Source organism: Amblyomma americanum, chromosome 3 (assembly GCF_052857255.1).
Source record: "Amblyomma americanum isolate KBUSLIRL-KWMA chromosome 3, ASM5285725v1, whole genome shotgun sequence".
Taxonomy (NCBI): Eukaryota; Metazoa; Arthropoda; class Arachnida; order Ixodida; family Ixodidae; genus Amblyomma; species Amblyomma americanum.
The window spans coordinates 194,505,620-194,522,433 of NC_135499.1; the positions used below are offsets into that span (position 1 = coordinate 194,505,620).

General features: G+C 45.6%; 1 protein-coding gene across 1 annotated transcript in view; it reads right to left on the minus strand.

The window, feature by feature from the left end:
• Window positions 1–1,516: 1,516 nt before the first annotated feature.
• LOC144125778 (UBX domain-containing protein 7-like) overlaps window positions 1,517–16,814 on the minus strand; it is a 32,086-nt gene continuing 16,788 nt past the window's right edge. Inside the window, exons 9-12 of the mRNA XM_077659481.1 lie at window positions 13,553–13,638; window positions 11,612–11,897; window positions 8,749–8,828; window positions 1,517–3,364 (exon numbers count right to left, since the gene is read on the minus strand). Of these exons, the coding sequence (XP_077515607.1) occupies window positions 3,200–3,364; window positions 8,749–8,828; window positions 11,612–11,897; window positions 13,553–13,638 (617 nt within the window). The 3' untranslated portion in view covers window positions 1,517–3,199. The remainder of the gene's footprint in view (window positions 3,365–8,748; window positions 8,829–11,611; window positions 11,898–13,552; window positions 13,639–16,814) is intronic.

Consider the following 16,814-nt stretch of genomic DNA (forward strand, 5'->3'; position numbering starts at 1 on the left):
GCGCTCCCGTGAGAACCCCAGATGGAGGCCGCCGGTGCCCGGTAGAGAGAACCTCGGGCTAAAGCGTTGGCAGCCTCGTTTCCGGGATTCCCGGAGTGGGCAGGCACCCATATGAGCTCCATGTGGCGGGGCGGGTGTGCGGCGAGGGAGTCCAATATGCGAAATGCAGGGACGTGAACTCTCCCGCGGGCGAAATTTAGTACGGCAGTTTTAGAGTCATATAGTATATACCGGGCCTCAGTGCGCGTGATGGCCAGGGCAATAGCGGCCTCTTCAGCCTCCGCCGAAGTGGCAGTGAGGGATATGTGAAGGGTGGCAATCGGTTTTAGGGAGGGGTTCGTGATGGCTACAACCGCGTCTTCGCCTGTGCATGCGGCATCCACCCACACGGCACCCGGTTCCATGCCGTAGTGTTTGTGGAGCGCCCGTGCGCGAGCTCTGCGGTGGGGTTCATGGTAGGTGGGTTGCATGTTTTTGGGGTTTCATTAAATGTACGCCTGTGTGGGTACACCTGTCGCCTAGTCCATTCTTTCGGTCCGAGTGTTCTCCGGGGAGATCCGTGACAGAGTAAGCCTCCTCCGCCAGGTGTAGGAAGATCTTTTGTACATCCGCCGAGTTATCTGTAGTTAAAATTTGAATTTAATCTTCTCGCCTCTCTCTTCTCCCTTCACTTTTGCGCAGAAATGTCGGCGCTCCTCCGCCGGCTGCCGACGCGCGCGGAGCTTCCTGCCGCGGCCATGGTAGCTGCGTGATGTCAGAAATGATAGCCCTCCGCTGCTGACGTAATGAGCGCTGCATGATGCGTTGCGTGCGGATTCAGGCGAAAGTTCGGCATCGCTGGTCGCCCCGAAGGCGTATAAGCGTGAATTTTTAAAATATATTGTAGATGATCGGCTCGCTTTTGAGGCCTTGCACACGGCATGAACACTCGGTGGCCTATGCTCCACATAATGCAAGCGTATTACAGCCAACGTCAAACACCCTTTCAGAGACCCTTTCAGGAATAATTGCTTTAAGCTGTTTAAAAGAAATATGTTACAAGTTTTAAGCCAAATTAATGAGGTTCCAAAATGACTGTCGTAATTACTACTGTAACCGTGGCCAGCTAGCTATAAAACTTGCAGCAAAAAATGAAATTTACCCTCATGCCAACTAACCTGTCTTTCAGGCGACGTGTTGAGACAAAAAAAAAGGGAGAAAAAAACTGCAACCAAATAGCTTGCATTATGTTCAAATGAACCCCCAAGATCAATTTTCTAGAAATACCTCATGATGTATAATTTTTCATTGCTGTAGATAATAATCTGCGACAGAGAACCTGCGTTCACACTATGCAAGCAGCATGCAGTAAATGAAGTTGTCAGTACATACAAACGTGCAAATTGCCTGTGTTCATTTCAGCTAGGTGTCTGGTGGTAGCGGCGAAGTTTTTCTTCTCACAACTTCCTTCAACCCGACGACTGATGGCACTTTCCAGTGATGCCATAGGAAACAAAAAGTGAGAGGACACAAGGCATGATTGTAATAAAAAAAAGAGGCATAGATTTAGTTGTATTCATGAACAAATCACAATAAAATGGTAGTTTTTGCCACGAAAAGGAAATACAGCATAGAAACACTGTGATCTGTATTCCATCACAGATACCTGTACACAGAAGACAAAAAGAACAAGTTGGCCTCAATGTTGCAGTTGCATGTGCCCTCGTTACACAAACAGTGCAAGCTCAAAAAAAAAAAACAAAACAAAATCAAATGAGAAAGAGTAATAAAAATGGGCTTGTATTCCAAACAGATGGAATGCACAGCCTTGTAGCTCAGAAGCACTACCTCCTTGCTGCAAGGGCTACCTGCTTCATAAGCAGATGAGCAAAATGCAAGTAAGCTGCAATGCAAAATGTGGCCCAACGTTAAAAAAAAAAACAAATGAACACATTGGCTTGCATACACCGACATTATAGAATCGCTTTCTGCTTTAATCTGGGCCTCAACAAGCATGTCAAGCCATAGCCAGTTATATTTGATTCTGCTCGCCCAGTGATGCTGAAACCCAAGCGGATGGTCTGTCAAATTGAGCGGTGTGCAACATTCTTTGAATACTGTGTACCAGATACTGAAATTTTGCTGCTGCCTGTTTAGAGACAGCATTCCTAGTTTTTGAAGAACCTATGAAAGCAAGCTCAAGATAAAATATCTTGTAAATAGATTATAGAAGTGGACAATGGCAGTCTCATCAGCGCTAAGTGAGGGACACGTTCTTACATCTGTGTTATCAATGTATTTCCATGGTTTCACACTTGTGGCCCATAATGGATGCTGCTACCAGTTCAGAGAGGTCCTGTTAGTCACAGTTGCGTTGGAGGAACACAGAAAGAGTCTAGTGCCTTACTATGCGTTTTTCACATAGAAAAATGAAACAGCACTCACCAAACAAGAAATTATGTTGGCCACACAGCATAAAATGAAACCTTTATTTTGCAAAAGTGCTTCAAGTGACCAATTAGTTATTTGTACGGTTTCTCTAATTGAGCTGCTATCATGAAAAGAGCATCATGTAAGAGGAGTTGCAAAAACTTTTTCAAGCTTCTGCCGACACTGCTTGGCAAGTTGCCGGTATTATATAGTAGCGTCAGCAGAAGGCCAAATTCATCACGACACTTTTAAATGAGAGCTCAGCATTGAGAAAGTGGCACCTCCACATTAAACAAGGGTTTCAGACCAGTGAGTAGACACAGGCAAATTTAACGTAGCCTATGGTCAAACAGATAAGAAAGGTCCAGTCAGATATGCTCTTCCTTGAAGCCTTCTGCAGCTGCTGAGTCTTTTGCAAAGTAAGAACAGTGGGCAGGTTTTCCTTGCTTGGGAACAACACAAAAGGAGATAATTTCTTGCTGCACAGTAAGAGCCAAGACCTCAGTCTTGGCTACAAAGCATCAGTTACTGCCTGCTTGCAACCTCTGCACCAAGAGGCTTCGGATCTTACAACGTGGCCATGTGTCCATGAATGAGTGCTCTGGAGAAGCAACACTGCAACCTCATCAAAACACAGCCACTCGTTCCTTGCAGTTTCCTCCTTTTCCAGCATGTGTGTGGCAAAAAGTGGCGGCGGCAGTAACTGGTGGAAAGAGTTTCAGGACACTCCTGCTGGGATGACTGTAAGCAGTGGCAGCGGCCAGGCGGGTAGGCATGGCAGCAGCAGGGGTCATGAACTGCGCAGTTGGATGAACAGTGTCTCCTTAGGGAACAAGCCCACTTCGCGTAGCGTCAACGAATGGTCCAACTCGCTCAGGTTGCGTCTGGGGAAGTTGGTCACCAGCTCGTGGGTCTCCTCTCTGAATCCACTACATGATGCAAAGATGATGAGTGCCTGAGAAGCCAAGAGAGAAGTGCACATGAATGCAAGGTTAGCAGCGGCACCTTTCACAAGGTGACCTCTTGTCTCGCATGTCAAAGCAGAACTACACTCAAAGTGATCCTTCAACCCACCTTCCTTAAATGTGCATGCCACTAGTTTTCCACGACGGCATAAAAAATCGCGGATTTCGGCAATTTTCGCAGAATCGTTTTTCATTAGCAGTCACACACTATTTTTGATCATACTATGTTTGTGGCTTTCAGACTAGGAATAATAGAATGATGGGAATGTGATTAATTAAATCGTCTAAATTATCTTTAAACATAGATTCTGGTAACAACAAAGTTATACTGGTGCCTTGACACGCCTGCTCCCCAATCTGCTTAAGTAAGCTAGTGTGTCAAGAGCTGTGGTTCAGGCAGCAACGCGCCTGCATGCTTCTATCGGAACAGTCAAGATACTGGCGCTTGTCTAAAGCAATATTACCGAAGCTGCAAAGATATAATGCATTTTTTTTTTTGCTGAAACACCTGCTTCAGAAAGCATCTTACCTAAAATATGGAACCGAACTGTGAATATGGTGCGAATTTCTTTTTTCTTTCACTGTCCTTCAAAATACCCACAGCGAGCTCACCCACTAGGCTCGTGAGCTGCGAGGAAAAGCCAACTTCTCAACAACTTTGGGCCATCGAGGCGAATAGTGCAGCTGCTTCTTGCAGAATACTGTAGGTTTTTGGTCTCACTTCGCAAAAATTTTCGTCGTAGAAAATTATGGGCCTTAGCACAATGAAGTTACATGTCAAAGTCACAGTACAGTTGTCCTCGCCTCGCAGCTGAAAAATATCAACTGCAGACCTCTCAGCTGCCAAGTAAAATGGGCCCACGTATCCCTTGAAACTGTCAGCCAAGGGTTAAGGTTGACATACACTGATAAAGTAGATGAATTCTGACTCCCAGCTAAAATATATCTGCTGAATAAAGATCACTAAATATACACAGTTAACAGAAGTGATGAAATGTTAACAATGACATTTAAAATAGGCACCTGATGCTTGCAACAAATAGAGCTAAAAAGCATTCATAATCTGCTACACGTGCTAGAAAGCCTTCTCTGCAGCACCTGAATGGTCTTACATGAGGGCGCAAGTGGATGACATTGTGCATCCACTTCTCAGCTGCCAAATTACCTTAAGGTAAAAAATGGTGTAATAAATGCTTTGGCACCGAAGTTCATTTTGCATTGGCACTATTACAAGAAAGCGTAGGGCATATGGATCTGTACTTCTAATACGATAAACACAGATGTACAACTCCACGGGGCTTGCTTCTAATGGCCGATCCACACGACGGACTGTTTGCCCGCGGATTGGATTGGATTGGATTGGAGCAAACTTTATTTGTGCCTGCAGTTGGGCGCTCGCACGCCCCGACGAGGGCCTACGTCGTCTACGAGGTTGCCGTTACTCAGCGCGGGTCTCCGCTCGCCGTTGCCGGCTCGCTGGGTCCCTGCCTTTTGAGCGCCCCGAGGACCTGCTGGACGGCCCATAGCTGTTGGTCTTGGTCGTTGCTCTTCGCGGCTGCCTCCAGCCGCGGCGGGATTGTTCTTGATCTTGCTTCCTTTGGATTTTTGATGCAGTCCCACAAGATGTGCGTGTGATCTGCCATCTCCCTCCGGCAGACTCTACACGGATCAGTCGGGTAGGCCTCAGGGTACATGCGACGCACGCATCACGTGTTCGTGTGTCACCAAATCGAGAGGCGTGCTGTCGGCCCGCGGACTGGACAATTAAGGAAGTTCAAGTGCCTCTCCCCTCGTGAGAATTAGCGGCGGCCCGCGAAGATGTGCGCGCCAGCTCTGGCAACCACCACTCTTGCCAGTATTTCGGGTGCCGCATTTGGCTGAATGGCGTTGAGCTGGCGCGCTGTTTTGACAAGCTGTACTGCGTTCGCTACCGTGACAAAGCGATCGACTCGGCTAGCAGGACGACCCAGGCCATTGAGGAATTAGACAAAGGGCCGCACCTGCACCATTCAATCGCAGTCATGGGTCGGGATGAAAAACCAGTTTAACCAGCGTTACCAAACACTTTAAAATAATCTGGCAACAGTGGTACACCCAGTGCGTCGTCTGCTCTTTTGGTCCGTCGCATCCGCTTGACGTCATTGGATCGCAGGCCAGTTTTTAGTGGCTCATGAACATGCGATGCGCGGGGCGCGGGCAAACGGACCGTCGTGTGAACCGGCCATAAGCTGTGTAGTGGGGCTCCTGTAGCATTTTGGAAGTCCAACCCGTTGGAGGGGGCGGCGCCAAACTTTACCGTCAGGAGATTCTGATCACTAAGGATGTGCATTACAAGCCACCCGGTGTGGCTCAGAAGAAAATCCCCTGGGCTCTAAACTTCTTACAAAGGGGTACATACAGATATAAGGATATGCTACTTGAACAGAAGTGAGCAAAAAGATATGACAGTTCAGTTTCCCGAACTCAACTTTGTTTTTAGCGCACAAAAATTTGCGCACGAGGTTGGTGGGATGAGAATAGAGACTTTTTACACAATAGTAGCAACCCATGCCTATTATCATATTAAGAAACAATTTATTCCCACAGCAAATATATTGAACAGCTTAATAAAATAAAATAACAGCTGCTTTCTGTGCTGAGTGAATGCATCGGCGATATGTTTTTTATTACAAAATGAGGCAACGATTTCAAGAATATAAAAAAATTGAAAATATATCTTTCTGTTCACTACTGTGTGTGTGTGCGAGAAATGGGAAGCTTGCCACTAATTTTTAAAGATAAGCTTTTTGAGGTATAAAGCCCGCTTCCACAGTACAGCAGTGCCAACGTTAGCTAACATCAGAAAAAAAAAAAAGTGAATCATGCCAAATAATGAGCCAGTTAACTAATTTCTGATAGTTAACTTTTAGCTATTACAGTTAGGTATGTGGTTGCAACTGAAAATTTGTAGTGGGCTGTTAGTAACAGCCATATAACATTTGAAATTTCGAAAATGCAATTACCCTCGGTGCTGTGGCTCAACAAAATTTGGCCATCTCATGCTAAAAGATGTGCACTTTCAAAGAGCACGCGACATTGTCGAGCACAAAACAATGCCCCCAGTGTACGTCACTTCGTGGTGCATGTGCCGTGCGATCTTATGTCCCGCCTGCACTGCAGTGCTTGCAGCTTGCTGCTGCTCCAGCCCAGAGAAGAGAGAAGGTCTCGTGACATGTGCCACAGAGTGGTGTGCACTGAGGGCATTGTTTTTCGCCGACAAAAGATGAGCGTGAGCGCTTTTCCAACGTGTGCGTCCTTTGACAATTTGTTGAGCTCCAGCGCCCAGGGTAATCGCGTTTTCAAAATTCTAAAAACTGATATGGCTATCACTAACAGCCGTTACAAATCTCCAACTGCAACCAGGTGCCTAACTATAATAGTTAAAAAGTTAACTATCAGAACCAGCTCACTACGTAGCGTGATTCACCTTTTTTCTGATGTCAGGCAACACCAGCACTGCTATGCCTTAGCAGTGATCTTAATATGTCAAAAAGCCTATTTTTAAAAATTAGTGGTGGGCTTCCCTGAAGCACCTGGTATATGAGAACTGGCTTCTGTGGAATACAGAACTGTAACTTTGCTTGGCACCAATTTTCCCGTCTTTTTAACAAAATTCTGACATCTAAGCCAGTACTAACCCTTCTCAGTCACTGCTTATTGTCCTCTCGTGTTTAAAGTGTAGCATGCGAATCTCACTATGAACATGCTGTCGTCAGGATAAGCTGTTATTACATATGCCAGCTCAACGGTTTGCTTGCCAGAGAATTTGTTGCTGCTGGTAACATTGTGGAGGCACTTGAATACCGTAAAAACCGGACCATAGGTCGGACCGGAATATAGGTCGACCCTCCAACTAACCAATTCCAAAAATGAAAAAAATCTTTTTCCTTTTTCAATGAAAAAACTATCGACAGACACCCTTACCTTGAAACAAAGGTGACTCGACAGGTTGCACAATGGTGACAGTATTTATTTTCATTTAACTGCTGCTCGTATGTACACCCGACCAATTTTTTAACAGCATTGCGCGCTCATCAACCTGCGTGTTTGTTTCTGGCACACAGAAGTACGGCGCCATAGAGCAAAGCCCTTCCTCTTCATGAACCGCCGCACCCAGGAAGGCGAGCCCTTGAATTGCGCCCTCTTGAGTCTAGAGGCACACGCGATCACTACCGTTTTCACACAGATGCATTCGGCAGTCACAGGCAGCGATCTTGCACGAAACGCGATCTTTCCTTCCAATTCTGGATACGCTGCGGTCCGCATCCCTACCGCTTTCACGCGGATGCATTCGGCAGTCACAGGCAGCGATCTTGCACGAAACGCGATCTTTCCTTCCAATTCTGGATACGCTGCGGTCCGCATCCCTACCGCTTTCACGCGGATGCATTCGGCAGTCACAGGCAGCGATCTTGCACGAAACGCGATCTTTCCTTCCAATTCTGGATACGCTGCGGTCCGCATCCCTACCGCTTTCACGCGGATGCATTCGGCAGTCACAGGCAGCAATCTTGCACGAAACGCGATCTTTCCTTCCAATTCTTGATACGCTGCGGTCCGCCCACGAAATGATATTTTCTTCTGGTTGCTGCAAGTTGTAATACGCAGCTTCGGCCTCCACCAGTACTGAATGCTCTTTTCGGATACTCCAAATTCGCGCTGTGCCGCCAGGTTGCCGTGAGCTTCCGCATACTCAATCGCGTTTTTCTTGAAGGCGACGGTGAATTACCGACGGCTTCCGCTCATTTTGAAACAAAATGTGAAAAAGCAGCCTCTAACCAAAATAGCTTTGAAACTACGGAAACGCAAAAAGGCGGCACTGCTGCTGATGGCGATGGTGATGGAGGGACGCTGTTGAGTTCAGACGCCCATTGTTGCAAGACTTCCGCAGTTTTTCCGCCAATGACCGGTATATAAGACAGAGGTCGACTTTTCACCATGGTTTTTTTGAAAAATTTTGACCTATATTCCGGTTTTTACGGTATGTATATCTATCTGGCAGCAAAAGTTCCTTCACCTTCATTCTGATCCTTGATAAACTAGAGCTGAGATTTAGACTTCCTTGCTTCCTTTGCTTTGGCTCACAACAGTGTCAAGTGCTTCATGGTTAAAACGGAAAGCTGGATAGACGTGTTCACGCTAGCCTGCAATATACAATTTTAACAAGCAAAACATAATTAGGTCATAGTTTCTCTAAATGCCCATTGCCCGACCAGCTGCACAAATGCACAACACATTTCAATTCCAATGTAGTGGCGCAAAGTCTAGCAACCTCAGTTACCTACTCCTAAAGAAACACACAGTGCTGCTAGCACAAGAAGGTACTCCAACATACCTTGAGTTTTGATGTACACGGGAACGTCATCACTTTCCTTGACCCATCTGGGAATCTGATCATTAGTTCTGATTTTTCATCTGTAAATTTGAATACAAAAATGTGAGGAACAAATAAATGCATGCATTCCCACACATACATGGCATAAGTTTTCGGGACAGGAATCCATGATAAAAATCTTAATTTCTGGCAGTCCAAGCATGCAGCCGTAAACTGAAGCGGGCGCTCAGCACTTCCCTGTGCAACCTGCACAGTTGCACACCTTAATCAGGTAACGTCTCCAGACGAAGAGGAAATTTAGCTTCCTCGTGGATTCCACATTCTAAACGCTTCGGTGGGCACCAGCACCACCGCACAAAGGAAAGCCATACATTAGTATGGCCTCTATGATTTGCAGCTGTGTACTGTTAGTCACAAATGCTACTGTATACTAACGCCTTATAGCACTCAAGCTGCCGCCAGGCAATGCACACGTTTTGGCAAAAGTAATGGTATGCAGCGTTTAATGTTCCAAAGTGGCACATAGGATATGAGGAACGCCGTAGTGGAGGGCTTCCTATTAATTTAGACCACCTGGGGCGTTTTACTGTGCGCTGACATTGCACAACACAGGGGTTTTTTTTCATTTCGCCTCCAATGAAATACGAGCTGCCGCAGGTGGGATTCGATCCCACGACCTTGTGATCAGCTGCAAAGTTGATATGTATTTCTCAGCTTTGTATAAGATATGCGAATCTCTACAGTTGGCATGAATAATCTGCGTTGATGAGTCTGCTTGAAGTCCGGGCATACCCTTACCTGCCAACGTCAAAATTCGGGAGATAACGGGGGGAGGGGCCACAACAAGTGTATGTGTCCAAGGGTATTTAATTGTCGAAGTTATGAGTGAATTTGCCAGTCAGGAATTTGTTCACTCCAGAAATTTTCTGCAGTGCATTTTCTGCAGTGCATTTTCTAAAGGCATTTTTAAATGTGATGCATTTTGTTCCTCTCCCGAGTCCCGTGTTGCATATTGAAACTATGGCAAGTGTTTAAAGATAATTCGCTCAGAAGATTTGCAGATCACCGCGTACCACTCACAGTGGACCACTTCTGAAAGACAGACCGTATCCGAGCATTCCTCTATACCGTCACTGATGATACACACAGCAACATAGAGCGCCTGCGAGTGCCGCCGTCCTCGCTCTATTTTATAACCTGTGTGATCGCAGAACCGCACTTTTTGCCATCCCCAATATGATTCGAAGGTGGCTACTCGGCTCGCAGAATGCATGTTTGTACTGTAACACTGACAGTTTCGAACAAGCTCATCTTCAGCAGCGCAGATGGTATTGGAGGCTACACACTGCATTGTTCCTTTTATCTAATGCTGGCGGTTCTGGGTGGCCATCATATCCTTCGAGTCCGACCCTCTTCACCTCCTGCCTGCCACTTTCTTGCAATAAACCCCCAACAATACTGAGGAAAATGGTGAACAGCCCGAAAAAAGGCCAGAAAAACTCATAGATACATACTAAACTAAGAGGAAATTCAACATGCCACTCCCTGCACCATGACAGTAGCACCAGATACATTCTGTTCAGTTCGAAAAACCAAGTTTTCAGACATTGCTTATTTCGAAAGACTGGCCAGAAATTTGCAATAGCCCGGTAAAAAGCTGATGGCTCGTCAGATAGGTATGAGAGTCCAAATTTTCAAAGTGCAAAAAGTATTCTGGCAGTCGCAGGAGCTGTGGTTGCACTGGCTTTCGGCCAATAACCAGCATGTGCTAGCGATTATGGTATAATTATGGTTTGCCTATATATCATCCAGTGAGTTTGTTTTTTTTATAAAAATATTCTGAACACAAAGCCGGGGACAATATTTGGAAGAAACAAGGTCATGCTCGAACAGTTAGGGAGGCTTGGTCAAAGTTCAAAAGACTCCCGAGCAATTCGGGAGTCTCTTCCAGTTCTAACACAGTTAATTTTTTCCAAGGCTGTAGCCAGAGGGAGGGGGAGGCTAAAAATTAAAAAAAAAAGGCACAGACGATCACAGGATGTGATGTGATAAAACTGCGTTAGCAGTATTGGTTCATTTCATTTTTACAATGATCGCCATCCTGTTGCATCTCTGGAATTGTATCTCGCTGTTGTTTTTCCACTCCAGTGTTTCGTGGGCTTGAGTGGAGGTGTCTGGAGGGTGGAAGTGAGTGAATGGGTGGTGGGTAGCACCTTCTGGAGGAAGGAGGTGGTTGGTTGGTGAAGGTTGTGTAAGGTGGAGGTGGGTTGGTTGGTAGAGAATGGCAGCATCTAGGTGATGAAGGTAGGTGGCTGGGAGGAGCGTCTTGGACGGGGTGGCCGGCACACAACAGATGAACAGATTTTGCTAAAATGAGGGTAGTATTGCTAATGCATTAAAAAAAGAAAAGACAACGTTTTAATGGGCCCATGTCTTTGCCAATTTGTCAGTTTTTCAAAACTTTAGCACATGCAGGCTATGCAAGCGAGAACAAGCACAGTGCAACCACATAACGAAGGATGGAAAGAAGTAGACACAAGGAAGCTGCAACCACCTGTTGCACCTGTTCCGACACCGTTGCCTGGTTGTTCTGCTGCCAACCTTCCACAATATCCTAATTGTTTAGAAACTTTGTTGCCAATATATGTCTTGTCAATAATGCAGTAATAAGGGAACGCTTAAGCTTTGAATCTCCCTGCCACTGTGGCAGTTAAAATAAAACAGTCCCCCCTCCCGCACCTTCCTTCCAAATAAACACTTTTATGTCCTCTTAGTGGGCAAGCTCCACCAACAAAAACATTGGGAGAATGTCACCACACACCAAAAAATACAACACTTCTTCCGCCTTGCGTCTGTTACACACCTGTTTCACTGCCCAGGAACCTCTTCCATTCTTCTCCGTCGCATCTTGCAGCACTGGTACCGGCCTTAGCTGTGCTGTCCCTAGCTGGTGGTGATGCATCCACCTGCATGCTGCTGTGGTTGCTATTTGTATGCGCTGGCCCAGCCTCTGTGTCTGAGTCAAAAGTCTCCAGGTCACTCTGATCATCATCCGAGGCTGAGTCATGAGTCTGGGCAGTGTTTTCACGCAGCGATGCTTCAATGGCCGCTCGCATCTGTGACTCTTCGTCTTCCTCTACTATGCTCTCCTAGGAAAAACAGAACGTGCAGTCAAACACAACTTTCATGATAAACGCAGCTGTTGTTTCGGAACTACCGTAATACATAAGCCACTTCAAAACATACATCCACCCGTCAGTTCAACCTTGTATCATGCAATGTGAAACATCTCTCTAGCAAAGAACATGACATTCCTAGTCTTTATTCTTATAAGCACTGAAAGGGGAGAGGAGTTCAGTACTTAATTCAGTCTGCATCACTGCTGCAACTTTCATTCGCTTTTGCACTTGTGTTGCACTCAAATGCCCTAACTAAATCCTTTTCCACATTTTTCTTTCCTTGGGCAGCTAGGAAATAGAATTTCCTTTCTCACTGCATTGCTCACCAACACTCTTACACAAAGAGTTGTAAGCCTTCTTTCACAGTTAATGCAACAAACTTTTTTTTTATTTAGTCAACCTCATCACCTAAGGGATCCCTTCGATAGTAATTACAAAAATTTTGCCAGCTAAACACAAATGAATGCCTCTGAAGCATGCTGTAGTGAAGGGCTTTCGCATTTTGCTCCCAATGAAATGTGGCTACCAAAACCGGGAATTGAACCTGCGTCGTCAGCTCTGTAGCTGAACGCAATAGCCCCTGAGCCACCACGGTAGGTCTTAGGGAAATGATTTGGTATCAATATTTCTATACACTGCATTTCTGCTTTCAGCAGCTAGGATTACTAATTTACTATATCCCTCACCTCATGAAAATCAGCTATAACATCTTAATCAGCCAAGTTCCTACAAAAGTAAATGCAGAATTTTTTTTTTACTCCTGAAAATCTGAGGGAAATGGCTTAATGCTTAGGGCACACACATCGTTTTTATCTGCTGCTGGGTGTACTGAATTGTGCAACGTTACATTGTTGGAAGCGATATTTTAATATATGCCTTGAACGATACAGATTTTTTAAGACCATAACAACACAAGAGAACTACAAGTTGAAAACTGAAGACCACACTCAAGTGAAATTACTTGTCCTGTCAAAAAGTTCTTACTCCTTACTGTCCTTAGTGCTTTCTAGGGTATAAAGACATGTCAAAAATAATCTCTTCATGAAACAAGCGCTTTTGTCCTAGTGAGTGCACAGACTCAGGATCATTATTATTACTGCTTAATGTAATTACTTAGAGTGCATTTGAAACTAGACCCCGATTATAAATAATTTATAGGTCACCTCTGGTTAAGAAACAGCATAAAAACTAGACAACCAATGTTTGCTTAGAAGCAACTCTTCCTTTGATGTCTGGTACCTGGTTATGCATTGTCAATTAACAGTCTATATGTTGACTAAGGCTTTGGAGCAGTAAATATATGGCCACATCAGGCCCTAATAAAAAGCAGAGCCTTAATAAATCAATTAGAGTGCTATTTTCTGCTGTACACAACCTCCCAAAGCTTCACAAGTGAACCCTGTAGCAGACACCAAATTTCAGCACTGTTCTCTCCCTGATATATGACCACTATGGACTGTTAGCAACCTTGCTCGCAGCAGCTAGTTCACAGCTGTGCCACATTTGTTGGGGCGGAAGAACATAAGAGTATTAGTAGATAGCAATAGTCCCGAATAGACCGGCCAGCATTGTTGCTGCTGCTCTGTGCAAGACCTTTATTTACCAGAAGTGTGCAGCATACGCACTTTTTTGGCCGCAGCTTTAGTTTTCTTTCCTGGTAGACTGACAGCAGAACCATCAGGGGTGGGATGCTCTGTCAGGAACTCTGTTACTGCAAGGAAGCGGCAACACATTCCCAGTTGGAGAATCAAGTCAGTGTTATACGTGAGGCTACACACACTGCTGCTCCAAAAGCAAGTGTCCTTTCACGATAACCAGATGTCAGCATTAACACTGGGGGAAAGCACGAGAAAATCAATCAATGCAGGCCTGTTTTATTTATCAACTTAACTGCATCGGCACCAGCACAATTCTTGTCAGTTATAAGAAAATGCTGAACCGTCTGCCTTGCTGTGCAGACAATTGCTAAGTGCACGCAGGGTGGAGTAAAAAACAACAGCCTATTTTCTGAACGAAGGCAATCAGGTACAGTTAAGCCCCACCACGACAAACACCGCTGGAACAAAATTTCTGCAAAAGTCAAGTGTTTCCGATTCCCTGTCAGCTAAGCCAACAAGGTTATGCAATTAATTTAAATCCTGGGTGCGGTTTCATGAAGTATTTGTGAAGTACAAGTGACCTAGATGGAAACATAAGGCCGCCAATTCGTTTATTTTCACGGGTCTAAAGGCGCCAACAGAGTTTAACACTCCTTTCAAAAATGGCTGCTGAAGTCTGTACGCATATCAAATGGTGCTGCTGACATCTCCATTGATCAGCACATAGTGATCACCATGTGCACTATGTGTCAACCTGAATTTGAGTCATTGCCGCACATTCTCCACTGTGCAAACTTTAGTAGTAGTTACGGTTTAAGGAATTAGCCAGAGTCGTCTATCCTTCCTAATAACCAAAGGAAGTAGCGAAGCGAGTTGGAGCTAGGCTATGTTAAGGCTGTGAATGAATGAAAATGGCGTAGCTTTTTGAAGTGCATTAACTAATGTTTTGGTTCCTTTCATTAGTCAAGTGTTAACAATAGTGCACCTCGAGCCTCAAGGCTCAGCTCAGTGCCGCAAAGCCTAATTAATATGAAAATGAATGCAAACAGAGCATTTGTCTTGGGTATGCTGGCTGCTCAGACACCTTATCTTTTTCCCCATCTCAATTCCTCATATCGGCCCTCCTTACACTGCCAGGAGTACAACGGCAACTGCACACTTTTTTTTCCTGAGCGCATTTGCAGCGGAACCCCGTTCATGCAACAACCCACATTTTAGGATGAAATGGTGCGAGCCCAGCAAATACCCCACAGGAAAAATGCATCAAGAGCCTCAATTATACAATGAAAAATGACGTACGCCCAACATCATACGATTCATAGATCCTTGGAAGTCCTCAGACCACTCCTGGCACACTGGTACAGCGGTTAAGCAGTGTGCCAGTGCCCTGGGATTGGATGCAGCCACCAGAGACTTGCGTGATCCAGGTTGTTCCAAGCGACCTTGTGTGACCGATCATTAATTTAACCACCACCTGCCAGTGCCCTGGGATGGCAGGTGCTGCCCCCAGTGGGACTTAAGCGATCCAGGGCAACCTCGCACGACCAATTATTAATTTAACCGCCACCTGCCGGGTTGCATGAGGACGCCACTTTCATGGGTACCATCGAGCATGCACACGTACACACGCACACACACATGCTGAGGGGTTTTCACTAAATGGGGCAGGTAAGGCCCTCGATGTGAGCATTCTGTAATGTGGCAGCAGTAGGCACCTATGAAAGCCATGCTGATGCATTACACAGGCGCAAAGCTGCTGCAAGTGAGTGGTCTACTATAGAGCCTGATGCTAATCAACTTGCTGCCAAGTGAAATTCAATGGGTGTCTTCAGTGGCCGCTGGGGTTAGATGCACCCAGTGAACCGAAGTTGACTGACTGATTTTCATAATGAAGGACAAAAGAACTGGAGCAGCCAGTGAAGCAGGCTCTTGAGAAGACCATGCATTGTTGGCATTATGCCTCTATGATACATCACTGCAGCCTCCCCGTCCACACAATGCTGATGCTGCATGGAGCACTGGCTGTGCTTACGTGGATTTCCATCAACTGTGTAGAGCTCTGCACATGAAAAATTTTGGCCACACGGAACACAAGCAACAAGATTAGATCATTGCTGATAACGTTGTGCAACACATGCTGAAATGGTGACAGATACATACAGTAATCAATAATTAAAACTGTTAATTTGAGAAATTTCTGAGGTCCTGTAATTTCTAATGCAAATATTACTGGACAATTTGAACCAATGGCCTGCACCAGCCTCGTTAGTTCAAAGATCTGGGGTGTTATGCGGGAATGCCCTATCCAAACTTCTCCGCCAACTGGTGCAGCAAAAATCCTTTGAAGCCTCAGAGCAATGCCAATCTTTGATATGAGAAGCACAAAAAACAATCTATGGTATGCCTAGTGGACCGCTGAAGCGCGCACCTGCAGAGGAGAAGATGTGTTTCATTGCAAGATAAGGGTTTCAATGTAATGTGTTCTGGGTGCTTTGTCAAGGCATGACCGGACTGGAAGCAGTAGTGTATGTGCTCATCGCTCCTCTCCAGTGAGCGTCTGGTGATGGCTGAGTGTGCGCAATGGTGGCCTGCACAGTTTCTTTGTGTGGTGTGCTGTGGTAAGGGGGTTAGGCTACAGGCACCGCTGATGACTTTAGGTACTGTAACTGCTGCATGTAAATCTACGTTCCTTTAGAAAAACAACAACCTGAAATTGGGGGATCGACTCATATGTACAGGGTCAAAGGTAGTTTCGGATGAGCTGCAGGGCAGTATGCGTTCTCTGCCACTGCTGTTCCTGGCAGAACACGAGGCCCCTCACGTAAAAAAAAAATAACAACAACTCCGTGTGCTAAAGAAAATTCGATCACGTGCTGTTTACCCAGCTTGCTTGCAGTGACAGTCACTCCCTCAGAAGAGTGCTTGGTAACAAGAGAGCAAACTTCCTGCAGGGCTTGCATCATGCCGGAATCCGAAACTACAGGAACGTTTGCTGTTGGTTTTGCCAGTAGTCAATCAGGCCACACGTGAATAAAGATGAGAGGATGCAGTGCCGTTTATTTCATTCTTGATCTCCACTGGCTTCTGACCGCTGTCATTGTGATCGCATTGTTACGAGTTCATTGCTTTGGATTATGAGCAATAATGCCATCTCGCGGGAAACTACAAAACAGAGTGCGGCACTGAGGTAAAGTGAACGCGGAGGATGGGAAAGTAGGGTGTAAGTGTCGAATTACATTTGGAGGACTTTTTTTTTTGGCCAGCAAGGGCTACGAATTAGGGGGTTGAC